General features: G+C 48.5%; 1 protein-coding gene and 1 long non-coding RNA gene across 3 annotated transcripts in view; one reads left to right on the top strand and one right to left on the bottom strand.

Annotated features, from left to right (window-relative positions):
- The window catches only part of SLC2A1 (solute carrier family 2 member 1), a 28,353-nt gene extending 27,113 nt beyond the window's left edge, over positions 1 to 1,240 (bottom strand). Inside the window, exon 1 of the mRNA XM_058717777.1 lies at positions 1,030 to 1,240. Coding sequence (XP_058573760.1) covers positions 1,030 to 1,047 — 18 coding nt within the window. The 5' untranslated portion in view covers positions 1,048 to 1,240. The remainder of the gene's footprint in view (positions 1 to 1,029) is intronic.
- Positions 1,241 to 1,384: 144 nt separating this feature from the next.
- LOC131504889 (uncharacterized) overlaps positions 1,385 to 27,217 on the top strand; it is an 83,329-nt gene continuing 57,496 nt past the window's right edge. Inside the window, exons 1-2 of one of the 2 annotated variants that reach the window (XR_009258177.1) lie at positions 1,385 to 1,986; positions 22,458 to 22,631. This is a non-coding gene — a long non-coding RNA (uncharacterized LOC131504889). Of the gene's footprint in view, positions 1,987 to 15,844; positions 17,657 to 22,457; positions 22,632 to 27,217 lie in introns of those variants that run through there. The other variant, XR_009258176.1, reaches the window with a different exon arrangement.

Raw genomic sequence — 27,217 nt, 5'->3', positions numbered from 1 at the left:
AAAAGGAACCGTTCTGGGAAAGTCACAAAGATCCCCTGCAAGACAAGCCTCTTTACAGATGAAAAAAGAGATCTTATCTAGGCAGTTGTTCGCCCCCCGAGGAAGAGACCACATCTCTTCAGAGTACGGAGTGCCCGCCGGACCCCGGGCTCCTGGCGTGCGCTCCTCTCGCTCCGTGGCGGCTAGGGACCCCTTCCCGGGCCGGTCCCGAGGGGCTCGCACTCTCCCGGGTGCTCTCTCGACCCGGCCCTCGCCAGCCCCGCCCGAGCAGGGAAACGTGCCACCTTGGAGCTCCTTTCCCCGGTACTTGGCAAAGCTTTGGGGCCTGCACTACGCGGAAAGAAGGGCCTCGGAGGCCGGCTTTCTTTCTCCGCCCTGGAGCCGGGCATCCTGGAGTTGAAGCCCCGGCCTGAGAAAAGTGCCCTCCGCCTCGGAACCTCGGAGGACTGGCTCCGGGACCGCGCGAGGCCGTGTCTAGCGCCAAGCAGCAGGCCGCGCGGAGTGCGGCCCCCCGGGAAAGGGGAGCACCGGCTCCGAGCTTGCCGAGTGGGGGCGGGTCCCGCCGCCTCCGCGCGCCGGGGCCGGGGCCGGGCCGGGGGCTCGGCTCGCTCAGCCAATGGGCGCCGAGCTCGAGCCCCCTCCCCCGCCTCGGGAGGAGTCGGCGCGGGGCCTCCGCCGGGGAGATCGTGAGCGACGTGCCGCGCCAGGGCCCTGGGTGCCTTGGCCCCGCCGGGCCGCGTGGACGGCGCGGCGCCCCCGGAAGGAAGCCAGATACTCAATGCGGGCGCCAACTACGCACGCGGCGCCCTCGCGCCCGCCACATCCCGAACCCATCCGCACCCGCGTCCCCTGCCCCGGCAGAGCGCGGCGCTGCAGGCCAGCGCCGAGGAAGGCTCAGAGAGGCGCGCCGCCCGCCTCGGGCGCACAGCGCGGAGGGGCGGCGGGGGAGGTTCGGGCAGGCGGAGGGTCGGAGGGGTCTGCGCCTTTGTTCCGGGCGGGGAGGGCCCGCGCCGCGAGCGCGCGACTCACCTTGCTGCTAGGCTCCATGGCCGCGCTGCGCCGGAGGCTCTGGCAGCGCCGGGTGCGCGGGCGGTGACGGGCGGACGGGCGGCGCTCTCCGATTCAGGCTTCTGCTCCGGTTCCGAGACTCCGACTCTGATTCCGGTCGTTTGGCCTCCTGCTCCTTGGCGAGCTCGTTCCCAAGACCCTCGGCCCACGATCTCCGCGCTAGCCGGGGCTACCTCTAGCTTCTTGCCTCGAGCGCGCGGACGGTAGAGTTTATAGGACCCCAGCCATTGGCTGGCGCTGCCGGTGTGTGTGGGGTGTGTGGGCAGAGCCTGGGGGCGGGGCCTGGGGCACGTCCGGGGCGGGGCTCGCGGGGAGGGGGCCAAGGGTGGGGGAGGGGTCGGGGGATGAGGGCTGGAAGGCGCCCTGTCCGCACTTCGCTCTGGCGGCGGTTCTCTCCCGCTGCCCGTGCCCTGGGTCCCAGGAAGCGCGCTCGCTGTGTGACGCTAAACAAGTGTGCACACCTCTCTGAGCCTCAGGGACTTCTAGCAAAATGGTGGAGCTGGTACCCGGCTGTACGGCAAATTGGGAGCGGCGTAGGGTAGCGCTTAAGAGCGAGGACTCTGTGGAGTCCTTACTCCGCCGCCAGATAACTTCCGTAAACTAAGGACAATAATAGTGCCACCTCATAGGTTTGTTAAGATTAACTGAGTTAATATTTATAAAGTGTTTAGAACAGTGTCTGTTTCGTGCTAAGTGCTATTTAAGTATTTGTTAGATTAACTACAGGAGGTCTCGCTCCGAGATTTTCTCCTAACCCCCGTCCACCCCCAACATTCCTGTTTGCCAGCCAAGCCTTGCTTTAGCACGGGCTGGGCCCTCTGCCTGAAAATCCATACCCACCTCTTCTCTGGGCTTTCGCATCATTCCTTTATGAAGTCTTCTCTACTCCTGACAGGACATGTGAGTCTATGGCAACAGGTAAGTGTGAAAAATACAAACGCTAAGAGCACAGGAGGCCTTGGGTTTAAGCCAGCTCTATTGTATACCAGCCCTAGCATGATCCCAGGCAACGTGCTGGCCTTTGAGCCTCGGTTTTCTTACGGGTAAAACGGAATTAATACCACCTTCAACCTCATGTGCTGTCGTGAGAGTTATAATTTCCAGATAAGTCCATGAAGTACTCAGCGCTTGCTGACACACAGCAAGTCCTCCTTAGGGGTAGTGGTATTACTTCACCTTCTTTCCTCTTCTAAACTGTGTCTTACTTGAGACACAGTGAAGGCAAAGACCCCCAATCCAAAGTCCCGAGGTTAGGCAGAGCGTCCCTTTTCCTGTGGAGAAGGACAGAGAGAGGTTACTTTCAGCTGGAAAGGAGCAGGCTGAGCTGACCACATGACTCCTGGACTCGTTTGTCTGGGCTGTGTGTCCACTGCTGCAGAGGGGGCCCCCTGGCTGGGCCCAGAGCTCTGGAAGGGGGAGCAGGCCCCTTCTGGACACACACCTGCCGGCGGCTTCTATTTCTGTGGTCAACCAGCTGCTCAGCCTGGAAAGCTTGGGGGTACCTCTTCTTCAGGTACCAGCGGCCACCAAGTCCTGTTGATTTCAATTTCTGTACCACCCCATCCTCCTTCCCTCCCTGCTGTCTGCAGGGCCTCTGCTCCTCTGGTCTCACCTCCATTCCTGACCTTCACTGTCATGCCCTGTGTGACTGATGCTGCCGGAGAGGGAGCAAGGCCCAGCCTGCTTAGTTTATCAGCTCTGCCTCACCTCCACACCGGCATTTTCTACATCTCTACTCTTGCTCGGGTTGTTCCCTCTGCCCGATTCCCTCCACTTCCCCCCTCAGTGTGCCAGAATGCTTCAGACTGCACAAAGTACCTCTGGAATGGGGCTTCTGGAAAGTGTCCCAGAGTCCCCCAAGAGAGAATCTTTATCTTCTTTACCCTTGGGCCCGTCTTTCTTTTTCTTTCTTTCTTCCTTCCTTCCTTTCTTTCTTCCTTCCTTCCTTCCTTCCTTCCTTCCTTCCTTCCTTCCTTCCTTCCTTTCTTTCTTTCTTTCTTTCTTTCTTTCTTTCTTTCTTTCTTTCTTTCTTTCTTTTTCTTCCTCCTTCTTTCCTTCTTTCTTTCTTTAGGTTTATTTATTTTGAGAGAGAGGGAGAGAGTTCATGGGGCTCAAACTCATGAATCATGAGACCATGACCCGAGCCAAAATCAGGAGTAGGTCGCTCAACTGACTGAGCCACCCAGGCACCCCATACCTTTGGTGTTTCTTAGTGTGCTGCTGGTCCTTCCTATCCTCCCCTAGATGGAGCACCCTGAGGACGGCTTCTGTGGTGGAGACACATGGTGAAGGAGTGAAGGCAGGTGATAATGAACGATCAGATGACTAGCTAGTCTGCCTGTTTCCTGCCAACGCTTCCAGTATTTCCTTAAGTACCTTTTTGGTTTTGCCACTTCCCTGCTCAAATTCTCCATAGCTCCTTGTTTCCAAGCACATTCAGTCTATTGTTCATGCCTCTTCCCAGCTGTGAGTATGTCTCACTCAGCCCATGGGCCACACTCACCATCAGGCTTCCTTTCCTTCTCTAGACCAGCCCTGTGTTGGTCACTTCCCCAGGGATAGACGCATACGTGTCTGTTGCTAGCTTTATGGAGCCCCTAAACTGGAAAGGATGTAAGAGGAGAAATGGAGAGCAATAATACCAAGTTGAATGTACAGGGATAAGAATGTGCATAGGAACAGAACTTGTACCCCAGAAGAAGGAGAGGGAGTAGAGAGCTTCAGGGAAGGGAGGGGGCATGCTGAGCAGGGTTTAGAAGGCTGAACATGAGTTCACCAGGTGGATCATAGGGAAGGCCATTCTTGCAAGAGGGAAGAACATGTGCAAAGACAGCAGGTAGAGAGAGAGTAATTGCTAAAAGGAAGAAAGAATCTCTAGACCATACTCAGAAACTGATGGTGGACCTCTGGATTCAGACTCCTGAGTCCCAGTTCTGCAATTTATTTGCCAAACATCACTGAGCAAATCCCTTCTCTCTGAGCCTCAAGACTCATATCTGTAAAATAGGTATAACAATTTCCTCCTGGATCGGCCTGAGGAAAAATGGATATGTGTAAAAGTTTATCCAAATAAACAGTACTAATTAATAATGTCAAATCAAATCCCCTTCCTGTGTGCAGGGTAGCATTAGAAGACAAAGCAGAGTGGCCAGAAAAACAGCTTTACCTTCATCCCACTTCATCATACCTGCCCAAAGAGACCCCCGTTATCTGCTTGAAATTCCATTTCTGGGTGTTCTCTCTCTGTAAAAGTTTTATGACCCCCCCCCTAGAGGCTGCCTTTTAGAGGTAAATTCATGAGAAGCTATTAACTGGATCAGAGGTTCGATTCTCAGGTGGGCTAGTTTATTTTGGGGGGTGGCTGAGTCCTGGAAAACAGGATTTAACTCCAGCCAGAGAGGTAACACCAGAGAAAAAGCCTAAATGGCATCTGAGCCTGGAAGTTTGGGATGTGAGGGAAGAGAGAGCATGAGCAAATGCCCAGAAGGGGTCATGAAGGTGCAGCCTAAACCACAGACCCTCCTAGGCAGCCCCTGTGGCTGCCACGTAGGGACTTGGGAAAGAGAGGAGATCAAGTTAGGGAGAACTGGAGCTATGGAAGAGCTGGGGTCATAAAGCCCCTCAAATGCCAGGGTATAGGAGTTAAGACTTTATTCAGTGAGCGTTGGGGAGCCATGGAGGGTTTTTGAGCAGGGGAAGGACCGAAGGAAATCTCAGGTTCCCCTCAAGCCTCCCCTACCCCATGGTTTTAAAGAAGGCTGCAAAGGAGGCTGTGGAGTCCTGGTGCTCAGCTTGGAGGGACTTAGGGCCCCCTCCACTCCCCCTCAACCCCAAGCTGTGCTCACACTGGCAGCTTTGTTCCCTGGAGGCTGCCTTTAGCTCTGGAAGGAACTCGACTTTTTCTGGGTCTGATTCCAAGCAGTTCCAGCCCTAGCCAGTCGGAGGAAGGGCTCTCTGGGACTGAAGGGGCGGTGCCAGGTGGCCCAGCGGCTGCTGGCGCCGGGGTGCGTGCCTGAGAGCACGCACGTGGGCTCGGGCGGAGCTGTGCAGGGCGGTCCTAGCGGCTCCCTACCCTCGAGTGAGTAAGGAGGCCCGGGAAGAGGTTTTTTTTTTTTTTTTTTTTTCCTTTTGCCTTTAAAGGCAAGCTGCCCGGAGAAAAGGCGAAAAACCGTTGCTGAGTAAGCCTCCGCTGATGCAAGGGGGGCTGGCCCTGGCTGGGACCGGGGCGCCCCTAATCCTTAGTATGTTTTGCAACTCAAATCCTCCCAGGCTGCAGGTAAACACGGTGTTGGACTCCGGGAAGGCTGATGGGCCAAGCAGGACAGTTTTCTGTTTAATATTTTCATTCTAATTTGCACACCTGTTCAAACCACCCGCTCTCCGAGAACTTTTCAGTTTGCCTTCTTTATCTTTTCGTGCACCCTTCCCCGGATCTCTGCAAGCGTTCTCATCGGGGCAACCACCTGCTCGCTAATGCTGGAGGACAAAGAGGGAATATATTCCTTCTCCATTCTCTCCAGAGCGGCAAGCTTGTCTGTACAGCTGCCTCCATGAGAGCCCTCTAAATGTCCTACAGGTACCTACCTAGCACTCACTTTGTTTAACTCTAAATCCATCTTCCCCCCCCCTGCCCCCCCCACACGGTCCCCACCTCAGAGATGGCTCCTCTATCCACCAGATTGCCTAAGCCAGAGACCTAGCATCTTCCTTGACTCCTCTTTCTCTCTCATTCCTAATATCCTGTCCTAAGAACTCTGTCCTTCCAAAATATCACTGGACTCCACCCCCTCCTCTTCATCCCCGCTGGCCCTGAGCCAGCACAGTCTAGAACCCCCGTGTATCCATGCTCCCACTTGCCACCAGAGTGGTCTCTCTAAAACGCCCAGCCACTGCATCCTTCCCTTGTTTAAACATCTTTCCCAGGCATGCCACACATGGCTACATCTCGCAGACATAATGTGGAGTGAAAGAAGCCATATGCAAAAGAGTGTGATTTCATGTATACAAAATTCAGAAACAGGCAAAACTTACCTGAGGGATTAGAAGTCTGGATAATAGTTACCCTGGGAGGGAAGGCAGTGACTATGAGGGGAGCTGATATGAGCGCTGGGACTGGTATAAGGCAGGATCAACATTACTGACATTTTCCTTTTACCCTGAGCTTTCATATGACTCAACACGGTACCATTAGTAATCCCGTCTTCATATAAAATTTAGATATTTTGTCATCATGGATTTTTTTTGCATTAACTTTGAGTTTTTGAAAAATACCACATTGAAACATTGTTTATCTTGATGACTGAACTTTTTGACCCCTCCCCCCACCCCACCTTAAATTTTACTGTGGAGGTGAGCGCCTCACTTGCTATATCCTAGCCCTGACCCGGCTGGGAATGTTTTGTAATCAGGGTGTTAGTTACAGGGTGTGTTCAGTTTGTAGAAATTCACCGAGCTGTATGCACTTTCAATTTTTGCACTTTTCTGTATGTACATCATGCTTCGATTAATTTTTTTCCTTTTTTTACTTAACAAAGTAAGTACACTTGCCCTAGCATCTGTAGCACCAAGAACAGTACCTGGCACATGCTGGGACTCAGTACATAGTTGTTGAAAGAATGAATACAATATTATTCCAGTTAACTTAATTCCCACAAGAACTTGATGAGATAAATATTTTTCTCTCCCATTTTCTTTTTTAAATTTTTTTTCATGTTCATTTTTGAGACAGAGAGAGCAGGAGAGGGGCAGAGAGCGAGGGAGACACAGAATCCAAAGTAGGCTCCAGGCTCTGAGCTGTCAGCACAGAGCCCAACACAGGGCTCGAACTCATGAACTGGGAGATCATGACCTGAGCCGAAGTCAGAGGCTTAACCGACTGAGACACCCAGGTGCCCCTCTCCCATTTGTTAAAGAGACAACCGAGATTCAGGGAAGTGAAGTAATTTGACCAAGATCAGGTAGTAAGTGTGAGTTCTAGCACCTTGATGAAAAAAATAAAAACTCTGACAAGCAGCACTTGTTCAGGTACTTGGCCCAACACCAGCACAAGCATGTACCTGGGTCTGGCTCTTATCAATTAGATTACAATGATTTGAGCCTTATCTTTCCCCAGGTAATGACCTCTTTGGGGCAGGGGCTCAGGCTTCTGTCTTCTCTCTGTCCAGCTAGTTGCTGAGCACAAGGAAGAGGCTGTAAATGTTTAATAAATAAATGAAGCAAAGAATGAATGAATGAGTGAGGAGTCTGTCAGTGATATGTGGTAGGGAGAGCACAGGTATTGGAGACAGATCTGCTAGCTGTGTGTCTTTGGGCATATTACTTAGGCTTTCTGAGTCTCGATTTCCCCAACTGTAAAATGAGAGGAATATTAGTACGTACCTCAAAGACCAATTGAGAATAGGAAGTGAGAAAATGATTGTCGGGTGACCGGCATATAATAAATAGTTGAAAAGTGATAACTGTGTTTTACGTTCTCAAAGCTGGATTTACGTCAGGGTGGCAGGAATCTACCTCTTTGGAGTTCCACGTATTGTTTTCTGGGGGTCTCTGGAGTTAGAAGGAGGGGACCTGATGCAGCCACGAGGGCTTTCCTCCTCAAGCCCACAGACAGGGAGAGTACTGGAACAGTCCTGAAGTTGGCCTTATGGCTCAGCTCCATCCGGCCAGTGGTACCATATTTGACACGTTGTGTTCTCTCTGTGAGCCTCAGTTTTGTCTCTGTAAAATGGAGCTCAGAACAGTCTTGACCCTATGGGGGCCACTGAGGAGGGTTCATCAGCTTGTCCCTGGGCCTCGTGCCCAGTAGACTCTCTGTTAAGGTTGCGTCTGAGGAATTAATCTGGCACCCTAAGGTAGGACCAGCAAGAAGACTGGAGCGTCTCAGCGACCCTGAGAAGCCCAAGGACTGATGGGAAAAACAAACAGCCTGACCGGGGTCTCTTTTGTTCTTGGAGACTTGTTTCTCCTGAAAAATGACATTGCCCTTTATGCTGATGCAACTTTTTTTAAGTGTGTAAGATACCTTCCCACGCATCATTCCTTGCATCCTCCTCACACCTTGTGCTGAGGGCAAGACTAGATTTATTCAGATTTCCACAGTGCGGTTGAGGAGACGGAGACGCACAGGAGTCAGACGCCACACCAGAGGCGGGATCTGGTAGCAAATCGAAGGTATGAAACCTGGGCTTCTTAACGGCCGAATACCACCGTGCGGCGATTGGGATCCAGACAGCTCATTCCCCAAGCAAGCAGCCTCGACACAGCAGGTGTCACGCTGTGCTCACCCCCCTCCCCCAGCCCCCACCTGGATGCCACCTGGCAGTCACACGCACATTCATCAGGAGTTGCTGGCTGACTCACACCGTTTATACCAGAGCTGACTCATGCTTTAGAAGGGGGAGAGTGAAAACCAGTTGGGCGCCCCAGAGAAACCCTCCCTTCCTCCATGAGGCTTGAAATGAATGCCCCAAATCCATGGAAGTTTAGTTCTAAAAAAAGGAAAAGTGTCGTGGGCTGGCTGGAGACAGAGGACTCAGAGAGGGTTGGTGGTTCCGCCATGCTGGGCTGTGTTATGGGTCTGCTGGGTGACTTCAGGCCAGTCACTGTCCCTTTCTAAGCCTCAGTCTCTTCCATTTTGTAACGAGGAGCTTGTAACAGGTACCCTCCAAGGCCCTCCTGACTCTGGGTTGAGAGGCCTTGTCATAAGAAAAAGTCATGCGGGGGGCGCCTGGGTGGCTCAGTCGGTTAAGGGTCCAACTCTTGATTTCGGCTCAGGTCATGATCTCACGGTTTGTGGCTTCGACCCCTGCATCTGGCTCTGTGCTGACAGTGTGGAGCCTGCTTGGGATTCTCTCTCTCTCTCTCTCTCTCTCTCTCTCTGACCCTCCCCCCACTTGCTTTCTATCTTTCTCTCAAAATAAATAAACTTAAAAAAAAAAAAGAAGTCATGTGTATGGACAATTTGCTGTGTGCCAGGCACATGGCTAAGTGCTCAGCGTGGAATTATCTTCTTTAATTCTTATAACCAATCCCAGACCCACTCCATTTCACAAAGAAGTTAACCAAGGCACATTTCTCGAGTAATGTGCTCCAGGTCAAGCAAGTAAACAAGTGGCAGATCTGAGAACTGAACCCAGTCTGTTCCTAGAACTCTCATAAACTGCTCTACACCCATTCTGTTGATCTTGCTAGACCTCACTTTTCCATTAAAAAAAAAAAAAAATCATGGTAAAATATATACAACATGAAATTTACCATTTTAGCCGCTTTTAAGGGTATAGTCCGGTGGCATTAAGTGCATTCACACTGTTGTGCAACCATCACCACCATCCATCCCCAGAACTTTTTCATCCTCCCGAAGTGAAACTCCTTACCCATTGAACAGTCACCCCCATCACCTTACCCCCAGCCCCTGGCAACCACCATATTACTTTGGGTCTCTATGAATCTGACTGGTCTGGGTACCTCATATAAATTTTTCTCATCTTTAAAATTATGATAATAAAAGTTCGGGTAATTTGTTCCTTCTCCCAGGGGAGCACTTGGCTCCAGTTCTTCCATTCAGCAGCTGTGTGCCCTCAGGCAGGTTGCTTCATCTCTCTCTCTCTCTGAGTCTCCCGTTTCCACAACCCTAAAATTGGCCTAATGAGCCCTGACTTGTGGGGCCGTTAGCAGGATTCCAGGAGACCATGAGTGAAGGTGTTCGGAGGGTGCGATGCCACTGCTAGGGCTTGTTATATGTACTTTCTTCCTGGAGCACTGGGACCGGGACCCTGGCTTAGATTTAGGGGTATGAGAGCTGGAAAGATGTTCAGGTTGCACATGTCAACCTATGTACAGATGAGAAGACTGAGGCCCAGAGAGGTAGAAATGACTTGTCCGGAGTCGTGCACAGAACTCCACGCATCTGTGGGCATCTATGCCTTGAACACTGTGACCTGCAGATGGCAGGTGCCCAATAGATGTTTGCTGCTGAGGCTGGAAGGTGCAGGCCATGGCATAAAGAGAGGGTCTTGACTGCTCAGCTGTGGAGCCCTGCCCTCAGGCAGCTTCTTGCATTCCATCCTGTGTACCTGGTACTGGAAGGTGGCTGGTAGAGCCTTGCTTATAGCAGGTGCTGGGGCGATATTCTTCTATCTTGGCTTGTTCTTCTTTTCACTGGTTCCCAGAGGCCTGGGAGGTCCTCTGTGCCTGAGAGTCCCATCTTTCTTATACCCTTAGAGTAATCATTGTTAGGATTTTTTGGGTGCAAGTATCAATATATTTAAGCCAATTTCAGCCAACAAAGGAGAATTTATTGAAGGATACAGAGGTGCCTCACAAACCAGGGGCAGAAAGGCAGTTGGATGCTGACAAAGCTGTGCCATCAGCGTGGAGGCTGCCACAGGGATGGTCTGTGTCGCTCATCCCTGCTTTATTCTTCTTTCTCTGCCCAGACAGGCATGTCTCCACAAGGCAGATTATGCCAGAATATGCGTGGGACCATTTCAACGACCCTCAGGCTGATTTGACTGTCTCCTGGTCCTGGTTCTAAGTTTGTAGACAAGAGAAGCATATCAGCCCAGTTTGGGTGAGATGTTTATCTTGGGTCCGATTGGCTATAGTCAGGTGATGGGGTCATAGAGCACATACCAGGCTGGCAGGGCTCACCTCTGTGTGGGGGTGGGGCGGAGGAAGATGTGTGATGCCTGATGGAGGCACACAGGCAAATATGTGCACCCATTAAAAATGTTGTTTAGGGGCGCCTGGGTGGCTCAGTCGGTTAAGCGTCCGACTTCGGCTCAGGTCATGATCTCATGGTCTGTGGGTTCGAGCCCCGCGCTGTGCTGACAGCTCAGAGCCTGGAGCCCGTTTCAGATTCTGTGTCTCCCTCTCTCTCTGCCCCTCCCCTGTTCATGCTCTGTCTCTCTCTGTCTCAAAAAAATAAATAAACGTTAAAAAAAAAAATGTTGTTTAATGGACATATACCGTCATTGACATGGAAAGAAAGTCAAGAGGGTTTTTTTGGATGAACAAAACAGGTTACAGAACAAGCATGTTTATGCCATTTTTAAAAGTAAATATCATATGTAATGTAAATGAATCTCTATACACAAATGTAGGCTAAATATTAATTGAAATGACGAGTAGTAGACTTAGGGGTAATTTTTATTTTCTTCTTTTGTAATATCTGCATTTTTCTGATTTTTTTCCCTAAAGAATGAATATCAGTTGAGTCATAATGAAGGTGCTCTTACTTCACAGGGCTGCAGTGTGTGCTAAGACATTTATTCACTTATTCCATAAATATTTACTAACCATCTCGTGCATGATGGTGTTTGCGAAAGCCACGCAGTGATGGGCCAGTGGTAGATACTCAATAACTGGGCTCAGCCAAGGCTCTTCTGTCAGGTGGCACACATGGGAGCTGGGTGCTCAGTCACAGGTGCTCTGTTCTACGGGTCTACATACATTTCAAAAATCTAGGAAATGAAAACACTGGGGTGTTTCCACTATCTAAGCCACTCCAAGCTGAGTGGCTTTAAACGGCAATGATACGTGATTTCTCCTGATTTTGTGGATTCAGCAATTCTGCTCCCTGTGGTGCAGCTGAATTTCCTCATGCAGGTGCATTCAGTGGGATACTTGGTGCGGGCCGGTCTCTGCACGTGGTGTCACACTCTCCTCTGTCTCCAGTAGCCTGGGCTTCCTTACAACCTTGTGTCTGGGGCTAACAGGGAGTATTCCAAGTGGGCAAACCCCAATGTGGGAAAACGTATCAAGCCTGCTCGTATCAATGCAAATTGTTCCGAATATAATTTGCTTTGTTGTCTAATCTATAAGGAGCACTTTCTCAGTAAGTGAATATTCTTCCCAGCTTGACTTTTAATGGTTGACTGATAGACTATCATTGGTTTAACCAATCTCCCATTGATAAATATTTAGGTGGCTTTCATTTGAGGGCAGTTGTGAACAACTCTATGAAGATCAACTTTGTACCAAGAACTAGGTATGAATCCTTTCAAGAGAGGGATTATGAGGTCAAAGGACAGGAATTTTTAAAGCGTTGCCAAGTCACCCGTCAAAAACATGGTATGCATTGCACTTCTACCAGTGTAAAGGGACCTGCCCTTCTCACAGTCCTCTGCCAATACTGGGTGTGGTCTGTCTTTTTTGTCTTTGTCCATTGGATCGGTGAAAAATAGTATCTCATCGTCTCCAGAAGAGAGAAAATTAAAAGTGGCCTCACCCAGAGGCTTAAGGAGAGTTCTTGTCATTTACTCAGAAGTGGCCCTTTAGGCCCTTTTGTGTCTAAAATCAGTGGACACAAAGCCAGTGCGATGCAATGTGTTTCTGTCCGCTGACTCAGGCTGTAAAAAGGAACACAGTGCTGACAGCTGAGCTCCTGACAGTGGAGATGAGGTCACTGTGTCCCCGCTGTGCGGTCGATCGGGACAAGTGCTCTGCTTTCCGGTCTGGTGTCTGCGGGTCTTCCGGTAGTCACAGGGCACATGGCCTCACCTGCCACACTGCCACACCCATCTTGGGTCTGGCTCTTTCCCCTCTGACCCACTCTGGAGGGCCTAATAGTTAGGTCTGGACCTGGCTGGCTATGACTAATGAGAGTTGTAAGGAGAGGCATATAAAGCGGGACCCTGCGTCCTTGGCCTTGAACAGCCAGAGCCATTCCTCATGGCCTCAAAAACTCATGAACTGGGGGACACCTTCCTGTGTGGTAGCAAGGGTCCTGGACTCGAGCCAGCAAGCAATGGAGCCTTTCTGAGCCTCAGTTTCTTCATCTAGAATCTTCATCTAGAATGTGGGGGTAATAGAGCTTTAAGGATTATGTTCTTTCTCTTGCCTGATACCTGTAACTTTCACGGGATCCTCAAAGGTTGGGAGTGTCCTGCCCACTTTACAGATGTGGCAAAATGAGGCCCAGAGAAGGGAAATAACTTGCCCCCAATCGTGCAGCTAATAAGTAGCAGAACTGGAAAACATGAGTATGATTTTAAAACCCTGCTGTCACCCAGCTGGACCAGTAGAGCATTCTCAGTGGGTGGGATGGCTGGGCTGGGGACCCACCACGGAGAGCCAAGTTTACTGCTGGAGTTCTCCAAAAGGGTGCTTGACTTCACAGCTGTGATTCTATTTTGTTCCACTCTTCCCTCAGAAGGAGGCAGGGCCCTTCACTTAGTAACTGCTACCAATTACCTAGGGAGGTATTATGCCTGTGTTAGGCGCCCTTTATATGTACCTACTGCCTTTCCGCGTTCAATTCCCATGGTGATTCTGTGCAAAGGTCTTCTTGTGATCCCATTCATTGGATGGGGTGCTGGGGCACAGGGAAGGTCGGTGACCTGCCAGGGCAACAGTGCTGAGTTGCATGCTCACTGGAGTGAGGTACTCGGGGCTGGACCACCACCAGTATTTGCAAAGCATCTTGTCTTCTGATCACCAGAGCCTCTTCTCAGCCCTGGAAGGCAACCACTGTTTGCCTTACAGATGGAGAAACTGAGGCCCAGGGAGAGGAGGAGGCTTGTTTCCTCTACAGACTCAGCCTACTCAGTCCAGATTGCTGTATGGGGAAGTAATGGAGAAAAACTTGCCAGCAATGAACGGACTTCAGCCTGCCAGCTGAAGTGGACTCAGCCAGGGCTGGGTGTTCCTTCCAGGGAACTCAAGGTGGGGCAGGATGAATGGGAATGAGCTTAGAGGGCAGGCCAGGCCAGAAAGAGGAGAGGGCTGGTCTCTGGGGGGGTCATGGGATGAGAAAGGGAGCCTAGAATGGGGCTTGGCCTATGGATTCCTTACCAACATGTTTAAAAAGGGGCCATGTGGGAGTGTGGAGCTCGGGAATCAGGGCTCCTGGGTGTAAATAATGTGTGTGCTACTTATGGAAATGGGGAGTTTGGAAAAAAATTATTACATATATATAAAAAAAAAAGTGGTGAGTTTGGGGGCAATATTTCCCTGAGCCTCAGTCCTTATTTGTAAAAGGGCTGAAGTGTGGTGGGTAAGACTGTGCAATCTGGCGCGATCTGGAGCAGTGCCGGGAGTAGATCTCGGCTCTGCCACTTCCAGGGTGACCCAGCGCAAGGGCGTTTGCCTCTCTGGGTCTCAGTTTCCTCATCTGTATGATGGGCCTGCTAGTAATAGTACCCCCCTCACCTGGCTGTTGTGAGGATTTAATGGCTTCAAGCAGGCTTTTCCCCTAATCAGCCTTTGCTTCCACTGTCATCATCATCATGATCATCACTTACCTCCAAGGATGTTTGGAAGGATTTACCAAGGCTGCTGGTGCAAACTGGCGCAGCCATTATTAGATAATTACCGAGCAGAGTGACAGGTGTTGTGAAATTCACAGGAAGGAGATAAAAGTTCTGCCTGGCTGGGTAGGAGAAGGGTGTGGAAGGCTTCCTGGGGAAGTGGCGTTTTCTGGGCGTGAAAGGATGTACAGAAGTTCCCCAGGTAGAGGAGGGAGCAGGTAGAGAGATGAATTTGAGGAAGGGCTCAGCGGTGAGAGAGCCTGAGCGTGTCTGGGAACCACAGAGCCGTTTCATTAGTTCCTATGCCTGTTGTCCATGTGGCAGAATCACCCAGAATACTTTAGAAAAACACAGATTTTTGTGGTTCCACCCAGCAATATGCTGAGTAGTAGGTGTCAGGTAGGACCTAGGCTCCCTAGGAAATTCTGGTGCCCAACCAGGTATGAGAACCCCCTGCTCTGCGGAGGAGGCTACCTCTAAGCAGGGATAGGCCTCACTGAAATACCAATCCCAGACCTCTAAGATCTGAGCAGAGATCTTGAGAAGGTGGGGAGGTAATACAAGCAATCCCTGACTTAGTCTCCTCACCCCCTCCCCCTCTCCAAGAGAGTCCCACATTCTGATGGCCACATTTGCCACCAGGGATAGACCCCGGAGATGCTACTCCCCTGGCCCCCAAGCAGGACAACTTTCCTTCCCTCTGTCCATCCATCCATCTGTCCGTTCACCAGACACAGTTCTTGAGCTCCCTCACATGTGCCAGGCGAGGTTTTGGGTCCTGGAGGTACAGTGGTGAATAAAGCAGACACTCTGCGTTCCCCCTACAGAACTTTCCATCAGCCCTGGCTCCCTTAGCTGGCGGAGCATGGTGTGCTTCGTCATTAGGAATGTGGCTAAGTACAAGAGAACTGGGACAGGAAACCCACCCGGGGGGCTCAGACAGAGACAGCAGCAGCGCCCAGTGGCCCAGCCTCCAGACTCCGTGGCTTCCTGATTCTTCTCTCCCACAGGCCCCACCTCCTCTCCCAGATGGCTCAGGCCTTGCCTGCCCAACTCTCAGGCTCTCCCCATGGTGCCTCTGCCAGGCAGGTCCTGGTGCCCAGGGGAGGGGTGAGCTGTGCAGCCTCCACCTCACCCCCCAGCCCACAAAGAAGCCAACAGCCTTCGGTAAGTCCTGAGCAACTCTTCTCAAGGGCAGGGTCAAGGAGCATTTCCTCACAGGGGTAGCAGAAATAACAAACACGAGGAAATGACAGGGATTCTGGGGATTTCAGAGCACGCAGCCTGGGTACAGGATGGACCCACGCAGAGAGATGGGGGGAGAACCTTGTTGCAACAACTTCCTTGCCCCCCGCCAGAGCCATCTCCTTGCGTCTTCGTGCCTTTATTCAGTCCTTCTGGTTCATCACAATCCCTTGCCTGCTCCAACCCCCACCCAAGCTGTCACCAGTGTGGGTGCTGCGATGTCACTGTCCCACTCACTCACTCTGCCATTCATTCATTTCTTCCCTCATTCATTCAACATATAGGTGCCACGTGCCAGACACAGGATGAAGCCATAGGCAGATGAGAGCCTCTCGTGGAATTGCCAGCTGAGTGGGTAAACAAACAACAATGGGACAACGGTAATACAATGTGACTATTGCCACCATGGAGTTTTGCTCAGGGTGCCAAAAACCCAGGGAGGAACCAAAGGAGGGCTGATTCTTGGTGAAGGAACAGGAACTTAAAGAGAGTGTAGCATACAGTGGGAACAGCAAGCATCAAGGCAGTGAAAGATGGTTTGCAATGGCTAGAGCACAAGGAAGGCTCAAGGGACAGAGGGAGTGGAGCCTGGAGAGGTCAGAGGGGTGGTCCATGGAGGGCCTTGAATGCTGGGCTAAGGAACTAGAACTTTCCACCATAGGCAATGGGGAGCCATTGGAGGATTGTGAGCTGGGGAGGGACATGGTCAGATTTGTGTCTTTGAATGACAACATGTGGCAGCTGGTTTGGGGGAATGGGCTGGAGCAGGAAAGGCCAGGCAGAGCAGCCAGGAGAGGACAACACATAGTCCAGGTGGGAGAAGCCAAGGCCTAACTAGGGCAGGACAGGTGGGTGGCTCAGCAGGTGTGAGCACCTCTGGGCATAAGAACCGAGGTCAGCGTGGGGCAGACAGGCTGCAGAGCTGGCCCCATCAGGCAACTGGGCGTTTTTAGGGCTTGAGGTCAAAGACAGACTGAGGCAGGCAGGAGCTCTAGGAACTCTTGGCCTTTGGGCTGGGGTAGGCTCAAGGTCAGCAGATGCAGCTGGGTCTGGGTCTAGAGACTTGGGAGGTCCACAGCAGGACTCCAGCCTGCATGCAGGAATCAGGGCAAAGTCCAGCCCCGGAAAAGAGTTCCCAGGAGCCAGGCAGGGTGTCAGAGCCCTGGTCCTGAAGGAAGAGTCTACAAGGCAAAGAGCAGAGGACTCCTGCCTCCAGTTCCTTTATGTCATGAACCACTTCCCTTCTATGGCTACCTGTGAAGATGGGCTGCGGAGGCACCTGGGGCTACTTTCTTGCTCATGCTTCGTCCGTCTTCAGATGAGGCTCCCCTCAGACTCATCTTGAGTCCAATGACCATCTGCCCCCATCCTGGGGAACCGAAGTCTGCATGGGGTCTGACCTGCCCCTGGCTCCAAGCTCTGGTGAGGATGGACTCGGGCATGGCTCCACCCGCAAAGCGTGCAGTTGGAATGCCACATTTACCGCCAGGAAGTTTCTTGTAAAGATATATACACTTACATTACAATCCAGCAGTCCCACTGGTAGGTATTTACCCAACATGGAGGGGAGAGTATGTTCACCCAAAGACTTGTAGGTAAAAGGCCGTAACAGCTCTATTTGTAATAGCCGAAGACTGGAAACGATCTACATGCTCGCTGACAGGTGACTAAAGAAACAAATTGTGATATAGCCATACAATGGGGCGCTACTCAGCAACGAAAAAGCATGAGCTAGTAATGCATGCAGCAACATGGACAAATGTCAAAGCCAGTTGAATGAAAGAAGCCAGAAAAGAGAGAGAGCATACATAATGCATGTGATTCCATGTTTATGAAATTCTCGGAAATGCAAACTAATCTGCGTTGACAGAAAGCAGACCCATGGTTATCTGGGATGGAGGGTGGCGGAGGGATGACAAGGAGGATGACCAAGGGGATGAAGACCTTTCGGAGGTGATAGATAATGTGCATTATCTTGGTGGTGGCCAGAGTTTCAAGTGCGTATACATGTGTCAAAACTTGTCAGATTGTATCATTTAAGCATGTGCTGTTTCTTGTACGTCAGTTATACCTCAATAAAGCTGTCTGAAAACTCTGATGCTAGTTATGCACGGTCATAGCCAGGCTGGTCCTTACACAGCATCCGTCACCGTGTCTTCCTCCCAACCACCAGGGAGTTTGGGGCGCCTGGGTGGCTCAGTCGTTTAAGCATATGGCTCTTGATTTCAGCTCAGGTCATGATTTCATGGTTCGTGGGATCGAACCCCATGTCAGGCTCTGCACTAACGGTACGGAGCCTGCTTGGGATTCTCTGTCTCCCTCTCTTTTTACCCCTCCCCCACTCACACTATCTCTCTCAAAATAAATAAATAAACACTTAAAAAATGTATGAATGGAGTTTTCGCTTAAGCCTCACAACAGCCTTGTGAGGTGGTGCTGTTACTATGATCTCTTTTACATCTGAGGAAACTGAAGCTCAGAGAGGTTAAATCACTTCTCCAAGGAAATGTCATCTCACTGAATCCCAGCCCCAGCATTTGCTCCTAACCTAATCCAAACTCTGTTTGATTTGTTCTTATGATTATGCAAACATTGTGATATTTGTGGAGAACAGCGTTGAAACATTTAAATTGTTTTCCGTCTCTTGTATATCATTAAGTATCCTAGCACATCTCATAATATTTAGTTTTTCCATATTTTTATCCATATGAAGACAGTGTTTTTACTACCGTAATTCAATATGTGCATAAACATTTGTTCCCCCTCCCCCAACCCTGCATATTTACATGTGGTCTTATACTCCTCTGAGCAAAGAACACCAAGAAAAACAGTTTTTAGGTAGGTGATTTTAGGTTCTCAGGGAAAGTCCTGAAAAGTGGAATGCAAGACACAAAGTGTTATGCTTTTTCCTCCTTATCTGGGTCTAAAAAAACACAACTCAACCTTTTTCCTGCTCAGTCTAAGCTGGAGCCTTTTGGGAGCTCTAATCTAGACATCCTTGTGACAGTTCAAACACCCATTCTCCCTCTTTGCAGGAAGTTGCTCACTCCCCACACCAACAACAGGTTCTGATTGGTTTTAGCCAGTCCATATATCCACAGCCATTGTCCAGGTTTGGCCCCAAAGCACATCAGAGCCAGTGAAAAGCAAGATTTCTTCTGTTACTCCTGAGAAGGAGAAGCGGCCTCTCTTCTCCATGGGTGCTACCAGGAGACCCCCCTTTTATGGAACACTGCAGGGAGGCACAAGGAGGCTCTTGGCAGACTGGTGGTGGGTGGTGGGAAGTTTTCGAATGGCACTGCAGACAGAGGTCAGGGCAGAGAGATAGAGAGCACCCTCTTCCCCATTCTCGTTGATGTTTGAGACACCGGAAGCCAACTAACAGATTCCTTCTGTTTAAACCAGTTTTCATTCATCCATTTATTTGAACAACATATACTAATCTCTCCCTATGTGTTAGATACACTTGTAGGAGCAATAGGAGTTAGGTTTTCCATGACCAGAACCCTAAATATAATCTTAACCCAATCCTTAGTCATAAACTACAACTCTGATCCTTTTCTAGCGAAGAGCTTTTAATGGCAAGAAACAAAGGACGAAGGGGCATTAGTATGAGAGTATGTATGGTGTGCTAAGCGAAGTCCCAGGAATATCCTTTTTACTTTTTAAGTTAATTTATTTATTTTGAGAGAGAGAGAGAGCATGCAAGTGGGGAATGGGCAGAGAGAAAGGGAGAAAGAGAGAGAGAATCCCAAGCAGGCTCCACACCAGCAGTGCAGAATCCGATGTGGGGATCGGACCCACAAACTGCAAGATCATGACCTGAGCTGAAGTTGGATGCTTAACCGACTGAACCACTCAGGTGCCCCCCACGAATATTCTTACAAAGATCCTCCAGTGCTGGGCCTCAGGAGGTCCAGATGGAGGTAGGTCCCTAAAGATGAGGGATGCAGCCTCTGTCTAATCAGCGGAACTTCATGTCAGGGTCTAAAATCAATCATCTCCACTAACAGAGATCCTGAAATGATTTGTTCTCTGGACAAACTGTGATCCCTTTATAGATTTTTTTTTTTTTGAAAGAGAGAGGGCGCAAGTGAGCAAGGGACAGAAAGAGAGAGAGGGAGAGAAGTGGGGCTCACCTAGGGCTCACCTAGGGCTCAAGCTTACCCAAAGCGGGACTCAAACTCATGAACCATGAGATCATGACCTGAGCTGAAGTCAGATGCTTAACCAACTGAGCCACCCAGGCGCCCCCTTTATAGATCTTTAGTAGCAATCTCCACCGGACAAATACTGTAACTCATATATATGATACTGGACAAAAATAGTAAATCCTTTCAAATGTATAATATTAGAACTCCTTTCAAATTAAAAAATTTTGCTCACGAAAGTGCTCAGTGCCTTTCCCCTTTGGCTAAACTTCCTAAGATTTCATTTTTCCTACCTTGGTGCTCTGAGGCCCCTCCTACACTGCTGACCACAAGGCCAATCTTGGAGGTGGCTTTGTGTCTAAAAAGAAGCCTGTATTTTTAAAAAATAGGTTTTATTTAGACACAAATTACACGCAATAAAATTCTCCAGTTTCTAGTGTAAAATATGATTGACAAATGTATAGTTGCATAGCCCCCATATATATATAGATATACATATATCTATACCTCAATGTATGTATTGAGATAGAAAGCATTTCTATCACCCTAAAAGTTCCCTGTACCCTTTGAAGTCAATCCCTTCCCCCTCCTCTCAGCCTCTGGCAACTACTGATCTGCTTTCTGTCATCATAATTGTGAATTTCCAGGATTTCTTATAAACGGAATCATCTAATATGCATTCTCTTGTGTCTGGCTTCCGTCAGCCAGCATAATGATTTTGAGATTCATCCATATTATTGTGTATATATCACAATAGCAGTAGTATGCTGAGTAAATTCCATTCTGTGGATATACGACAGACGATTAACTCACTTACCAGCTAATTGGCATTTGGATTCTCTTCAGCTTTTGGCTATGGTGAACAGAGTTGCCATGGACATTCACTTATATGTCCCTCGATAAATATCTCTCGGTAAATATCTCTTGGGCAAACATGTAGGAATGGGATGGCATGGGTGTAATGTAAGTGCGTATTTATTTTACAAGGAACTGCCAGACTGTTTTCCAAAGTTGGACCATTTTTCATTCCCACCAGCATTATAGGGGAGTTATAGTTGTCCACATCCTCGTTACCATTGGCATGGTCAATTTTTCTATTTTATTTTTTTATTTTTAGTCATTCTAGTGGATGTGGAGTGGCATTTCATTGTGATTTAAGTTTGGGTTTCTCTGATGACTAATGACGTCAAGATACGAGTATCTCCTTATGTGTGTTTTGGCTGTTTATGTATCTTCTTTGGTGAAGTGTCTAATCAAATCTTTTTTCTATTAAAATAGTTGGTTGCCTTCCTACTTTGAGTTGTCAGAATTCTATGTATTCTGGCTAATCCCTTATCTGATAAGTGTTTTGCAAATGCTTTCACCCATTTGTGCCTTGCCTTTGCCTTTTTAATGATGTCTTTTAAAGAGCAGAAGTTTTTCATTTTCTTTTATGGTTTCTGAGTTTTGTGTCCTATCTAAGAAACTTTTGCTTAGCTCAGGGTTTCTTAATTCCAGTACAATTGTTGTTCTGGGTCAGATAATTCTTTGTAGGGGGAGGCTGTCTGTGTATCGCAGAATATTTAGTAGCTTTCCTGCCCTTTACCCACTAACTTAGTAGCATCACCCCTCCAGTTGTGACAACCAAAAATGTCTTCAGACATTGCCAAATGTTTCGGGGGTGGGGGGAGGGGAGCCTTTCCCAGGTTAAGAAACACTGACCTAAACCAACAAAAAAATTATTTTCTTCTACATTCTCTTCTAGAAGCTGTATAGCATAAATTCTTACAATTTCTATGACGTATTTTGAGTTGATTCTTGCATTTGATGTGATGGTCGAGATTCATTTTGTTGCATGCAGATACTTAATTGTTTTAGCCCCATTTGTTGAAAAGGCCATCTATCCTTCCCCCATTGAATTATCTTGACCCCTTTATAAAAAATTGATTGACTACGTTAACTGTAGGTCTATTTCTGGACTCTCTGTTTATTCCACTGATTTTTATGTCTATCTTTACATCAATACTGCACTGTCTTGATTACTGTAGCTTTATATTAAGTCTTGAAATCAGATAGCATAATACTGAAACTTTGTTCTTACTTTACAAAATTGTTTTGGTTGTCTTAAGACCTTCACATTTTTGTAACTTTGGAATCAATTTGTTAATTTCTACAAAAACATCTTGCTGGTGTTTTGATTGAGATTGTATTGAATCTATAGATCAGTCTAAGATCTATACAATACAATACAGGTATTCTCATCTACAAACATACTTTATCTTTGCAAAGTTTTATTCACAGCGTTTTGTTGTTTTCAATGTACTGGTTGCGGTGGTTTTAAAAATATGCTCAGGGGCGCCCGGGGGGCTCAGTCAGTTAAGTGTCCAACTCTGGACTTCAGCTCAGGTCATGATCTCACGGTTCATCGGTTTGAGCCCTGCATTGGGCTCTGCATTGACAGTGCGAAGCCTACTTGGGATTCTCTCTTCCTCTCTGACCCTCTCCTGTACTCTTGCGCATTCTCTTTCAAAATAAATAAATAAACTTAAAAAAATAAAAAAATTAAAATTGAAAATATGTTCAGAAATTATTTGATATACCTCCATTTCAAAATTGGAGACTAATTCTCCCCTTGAGTAAGGGCTAGATGTGATGGCTTGACTTGTTCAAATGATACAATAAGGCAGAAGTGACAGTGTGGGGCTCTGGAGACTAGGTCATAAAAAAACACTGGGGCATTCCAATTGAATTGCCCTTTCTCTCTTAGATCATTCACACTGGGAGAAGCCAGCTGGTATGTTGTAAGCAGCCCTATGGAGAGTTCCATGTGATGAGCAACAGAGGTTTCCTGCTAACAGCCACATCAAGCCTTCAGATGACCACAGCTCTGGCCAACATCTGGGTTGCAACCTACGAGAGACACTGAGCCAGAGCCATGCAGGTAAACTGCTCTTGAATTCCTGATCCATGGAAACTGCAGTAGCAAATGTTTCCTGTTTTAAGCTACTAAGTTTGGGATAATTTGTTACACAGCAGTAGATAACTAATACATACATCTTGCATTTATTCTGTTAAATGTATCACTATTTGATTTTTTGATGCAATTTTATTTTTTAGTTTTATGTATTTTTAAGATTTTGTTTATTTATTTTAATTTTTTAAATATTTATTTATTTTTGAGAGACAGAGAGAGAGACAGACAGACAGAGCACAAGCAGGGGAGGGGCAGAGAGAGAAAGACAGAGGATACAAAACAGGCTCTGCACTGACAGCAGGGCTCAAACTCACAAACTGTGAGATCATGACCTGAGCCAAAGTTAGGTGCTTAATCAACTGAGCCTCCCAGGAGCCCCTAAGATTTTATTTTTAAGTGTCTCTATACCCAGTGTGGGGCTTGATTTCACAACCTCGAGATCAAGAGTCACTCTACCGACTGAACCACCCAGGCACCCTTTGATGCAATTTTAAAAGATGTTTTATTTTAATTTTTTAAGTTTAATTATTTATTTTGAGAGAGACAGAGACAGTGTGAGTTGGGGAGGAGCAGAGAGAGGGAGAGAGAGAATCCCAAGCAGGATCCATGCTGTCAGCCCAGTGCCTGACGCAGGGCTCGAACTCAAGAAACTGTGAGATCATGACCTGAGCTGAAACCAAGAGTTGGACACTTAGCCGACTGAGCCCCCCAGGCACCCATAAAAGACATTTTAAAACTTTGTTTCCAGTGGCTTATTGCTAGTATATAGAAATTGGATTGAATTGAGAATATTGGCTTTGTATCCTGTGACCTTGCTAAACTCAGTGTTAGTAGCTTAGAAGTCTATAATTTTGTTTTTGTTTTTTTTAATTTTTTTTCAACGTTTTTTATTTATTTTTGGGACAGAGAGAGACAGAGCATGAACGGGGGAGGGGCAGAGAGAGAGGGAGACACAGAATCGGAAACAGGCTCCAGGCTCCGAGCCATCAGCCCAGAGCCCGACGCGGGGCTCGAACTCATGGACCGCGAGATCGTGACCTGGCTGAAGTCGGACGCTTAACCGACTGCGCCACCCAGGCGCCCCGAAGTCTATAATTTTGATGTGTTCATAAACTGATGTGACAATCCTCAATTCCCGGTTGGTGAGCATGCTGCTCTCTCTTTCCAGCAGTACACTTTTAATAAACCAAGTTCTTACTAATTTCGAGTCTCTGATCTCACCCTCTGACTCTGGGAACCTTGAGAACCACCAGCAGCAAAAGTTGGAAATGGACTTTTACATTCACATCTCAATACTAACTCCACAACTCAATTACTATCCAACTTTGCTTCACTTCATTCTGCCTGCTATTAACTCATTTCCTTTCCTTTCCCTTTTTTAGCCACTGGCTTAAACAGGTTCAGATCTCTGGACTTCTCCCTACCATAATTCCTTTGCCTCCATTTTCCTACCATGTTTCCCAGTGTCCCTCACTTCAAGTTCCCAAGTGTGACGATCTGGTTTGGCTTGTCTCAACTTTTCCCTCCATGTCATTGGTTGCCTGGCAGCCCTCTAGTCAGGTCCCCCTTCTTCCTTCCAGTTGTTTCTGTCCACGGGGTCAAAATTCCATGGTGCAAGTGTATCCATTTGGGCGTTAGGACTGGGAACAGAGTGATCCCTTGAAAGGAGTGTGACGTGGTGGGTCCTGTGATGCAATGAAACCTCTCATACAGACCTCCAACCCTAGGCCCTACCTCCTCCTAAACCTCAAGTGACCTTAACACTGCTTGTCACCCAATCCGTGAAAGAAATGCAAATCCCATTTATAGGATTGAACATTCTTTTTTTAAATGCTTTTTTAAACGTTTATTTCTTTTTGAGAGAAAGAGCGTGTATGTGTGTGGGGGTGGGGAGGGGCAGAGAAAGGGGGACAGAGGATCTGAAGCAGGCTGTGCTCTGCCAGCACAGCACCTGATGCGGGGCTTGAACTCACAAACCGGGAGGTCATGACCCGAGCTGAAGTCAGATGCCCAACTAACTGAGCCACCCAGGCACCCCTGAACATTCTTATGCTTAATATGCATTATCTTCATCCTCTCTCCCAAACCCTCCCACCCCTTTCCTTGCTCATTCACAATCGGAACTAAAAAGGCCCAGAAAAAGCATGCACTCCAATCCATGAATCTGACAGGTGAGAGAACTGTGGCCAGGAGAGCTAAAGCGAACTTGCCCAAATTTATATAGAGGCAAAATGGAGTATAGGCCTCCTGATTTTCCCAAGATCCCCTCTCCCTCACTAATCAGTACTTGACTCCTTCAGACATGCCCACCTCCTCCCACTCCCTCTGGGGTCTGATGGGGCAAGAAACTGGTACTACAGTCTAATGGAGGCAGGCAGGGCCAAGGAGCAGGTGGCAGTTAGGACTCAGCTTATGTTGTGGGTATTAGATGTCCCACCCTACCCAGGATCAGACTCTAGATCTTAGTGAGTGAGTGCCTGGGGGTCTAGGTCCAGGTTTGGCTAGGAGATGAGAAGTACAGAGGCAGGGGGCTGGCTGAGTTGGAGCTAGAACCAATAGACCTGTGTTGGTTTCCTGCTGGTCCTATAATTACCACAAACTGGGGAGCTTGAAACAGTAGAAACGCATTCGTTCATGGCTCCGGAGGCCAGAAATCTGAAAGCAAGTCATTAGCAGGGCTCCCCTGCCCCCGGAGACTCTGTTCCTTGCCTCTTCCAGCTTCTGGTGGCTGCAGATGTTCCTGGGCTTGTGGCCACATCACTTCAGGCTCTGGCCCCATCTTCACATCTCCTTCTCCTCTCCGTGAATGCAGGTCTTCACCTCTCTGTATCCCTCTGACTCTTTCTTATAAGGACACTTGTGATGACTTTTAGGGCCCCCTGGATAATTCAGGAGAAGCTCTTCTTCTCAAAATCCTTAGCTTAATCATGTCTTTTGCCATATAAATAAGGTAACACTCATAAGTTTCAAGGATTTGATGTGGATATCATTTGGGGCACCTTTTTCAGCTCACCACAGACCTCATTATCCTCCTTCCAATGGCCTCTGAGCCGGGGGATGGAGTGGCAGCCTTCCTTATTCCTCCTGGGAGTCGAGGAAACTGGAGGTAGCCAAGAGAGAGAATAGTTATGGCCCTCCTACTTATTAGACACTAGATTAGCTTGGGCTGCCATGATAAAATACCACAGACCGGGTAACTTAAACAACAGACATTTATTTTCTCACAGTCCTGGAGGCTGGGAGTCTGAGATTAGGGTGCCAGCGTAGTTGGCCTCTGGTGAGAGCCCTGTTCTTGGCTTGTAGACAGCCGCCTTCTTGCTGTGTCCCCACAAAGCCTTTCTTCCACATGGACATAGGGGGAAGGGAAGGAGAGGGAGAGAGAGAGAGTGAGCTCAATCTCTCTGGTGTCTTTTCTTATAAGGACACTAATTCTGTCCGATCAGGATAGACCCCTCATGACCTCATTCAACCTTAATGAATTCCTTCAAGGCCCCATCCCGAAATATAGCCATACAGGGGGTTAAGCTTCAACGTATGAATTTGTAGGAAGGGATACAAACAGTCAGACAAGAATAGACCCTTATGTTTATGTTTTTATTGAATCATCTTAACCGGGAATTCGTATTCTATTGGACAGATGAGGAAACTGAGGCTCACAGATGAAGTAACTTGTCCGAGTCACTCACCCAGCTAATGAGTGTCAGAGCCAAGATTCCAAGCCAAGCCACACTGATTCCATTGCCCTGGGCTCTGCTGGAACTCCACGGTTAAGGCTTCAGCTCTGCCCTGCACTCACAGCATCACTGCCTCTTGTGAATAGTAAGGGAGATGATTCATTTTCAGAAACACCAAATAAAAGCTGTGCTGTCTAGTTAACACTAGGTTTACAACCTACTGGAAATATGTATAACACCCCCTGCCCCTCCACAGTGGAGTCCCAAACCCTTATACACTTCACTTCCTGGTTCTGCTTCCTCTCTCCACTTCCCGGGCTTATTTTGGAGGGCTTTGTAAGGAATGTGTGCCAAAGAACAAAGGGAGGAGGGACTGAAAGTCTCTGCATCACCTCAGGGAATATACATTTCTTCCAATCAGACTACTTTTTGCCTTATATGGGCATAGGCGATATTGGGGGTGGGGCGCTAGGCTGTAACCTCTGTAGTACTTAGCCAATGAGGAACCAGGGGAGGGACTTGCATACTCGGAGATAAATCGTCTGCTGTAACTGCCTCAAGTGTGCCTGCTCGTCAGACATCTGCTCTTACAAGAAGGTTGATTAAGGCCTTGCTTTACTGTGCTCCGAGTCTCCACGTCCCTCTTTTGATTGGGGTCTCTCCTTTGATTGGGTCGATGGACTTATTTCTAACACTCTGCTTTTACCTGAAGTACAAACTCAAGAGTTCACAGCTTCCTTAGCGTAGCATCTTCAGCCTTCAAGAAACCAATAAGCTCATAGCTCTCAGGTGTCTTGAGGAAGGTGATCACTGAAGGAGGAAGACAAGGGTCCGTGGGCTGGGCTTCCCTGTGTCTTGGCTTGCTTGAGCCCTGTGGGG

The sequence above is a fragment of the Neofelis nebulosa genome, chromosome 2 (genome assembly GCF_028018385.1).
Source record: "Neofelis nebulosa isolate mNeoNeb1 chromosome 2, mNeoNeb1.pri, whole genome shotgun sequence".
Lineage (NCBI taxonomy): Eukaryota > Metazoa > Chordata > Mammalia > Carnivora > Felidae > Neofelis > Neofelis nebulosa.
The sequence above is the reverse complement of the archived record's forward strand: the minus strand, read 5'-3'. Positions and strand labels throughout refer to the sequence as shown.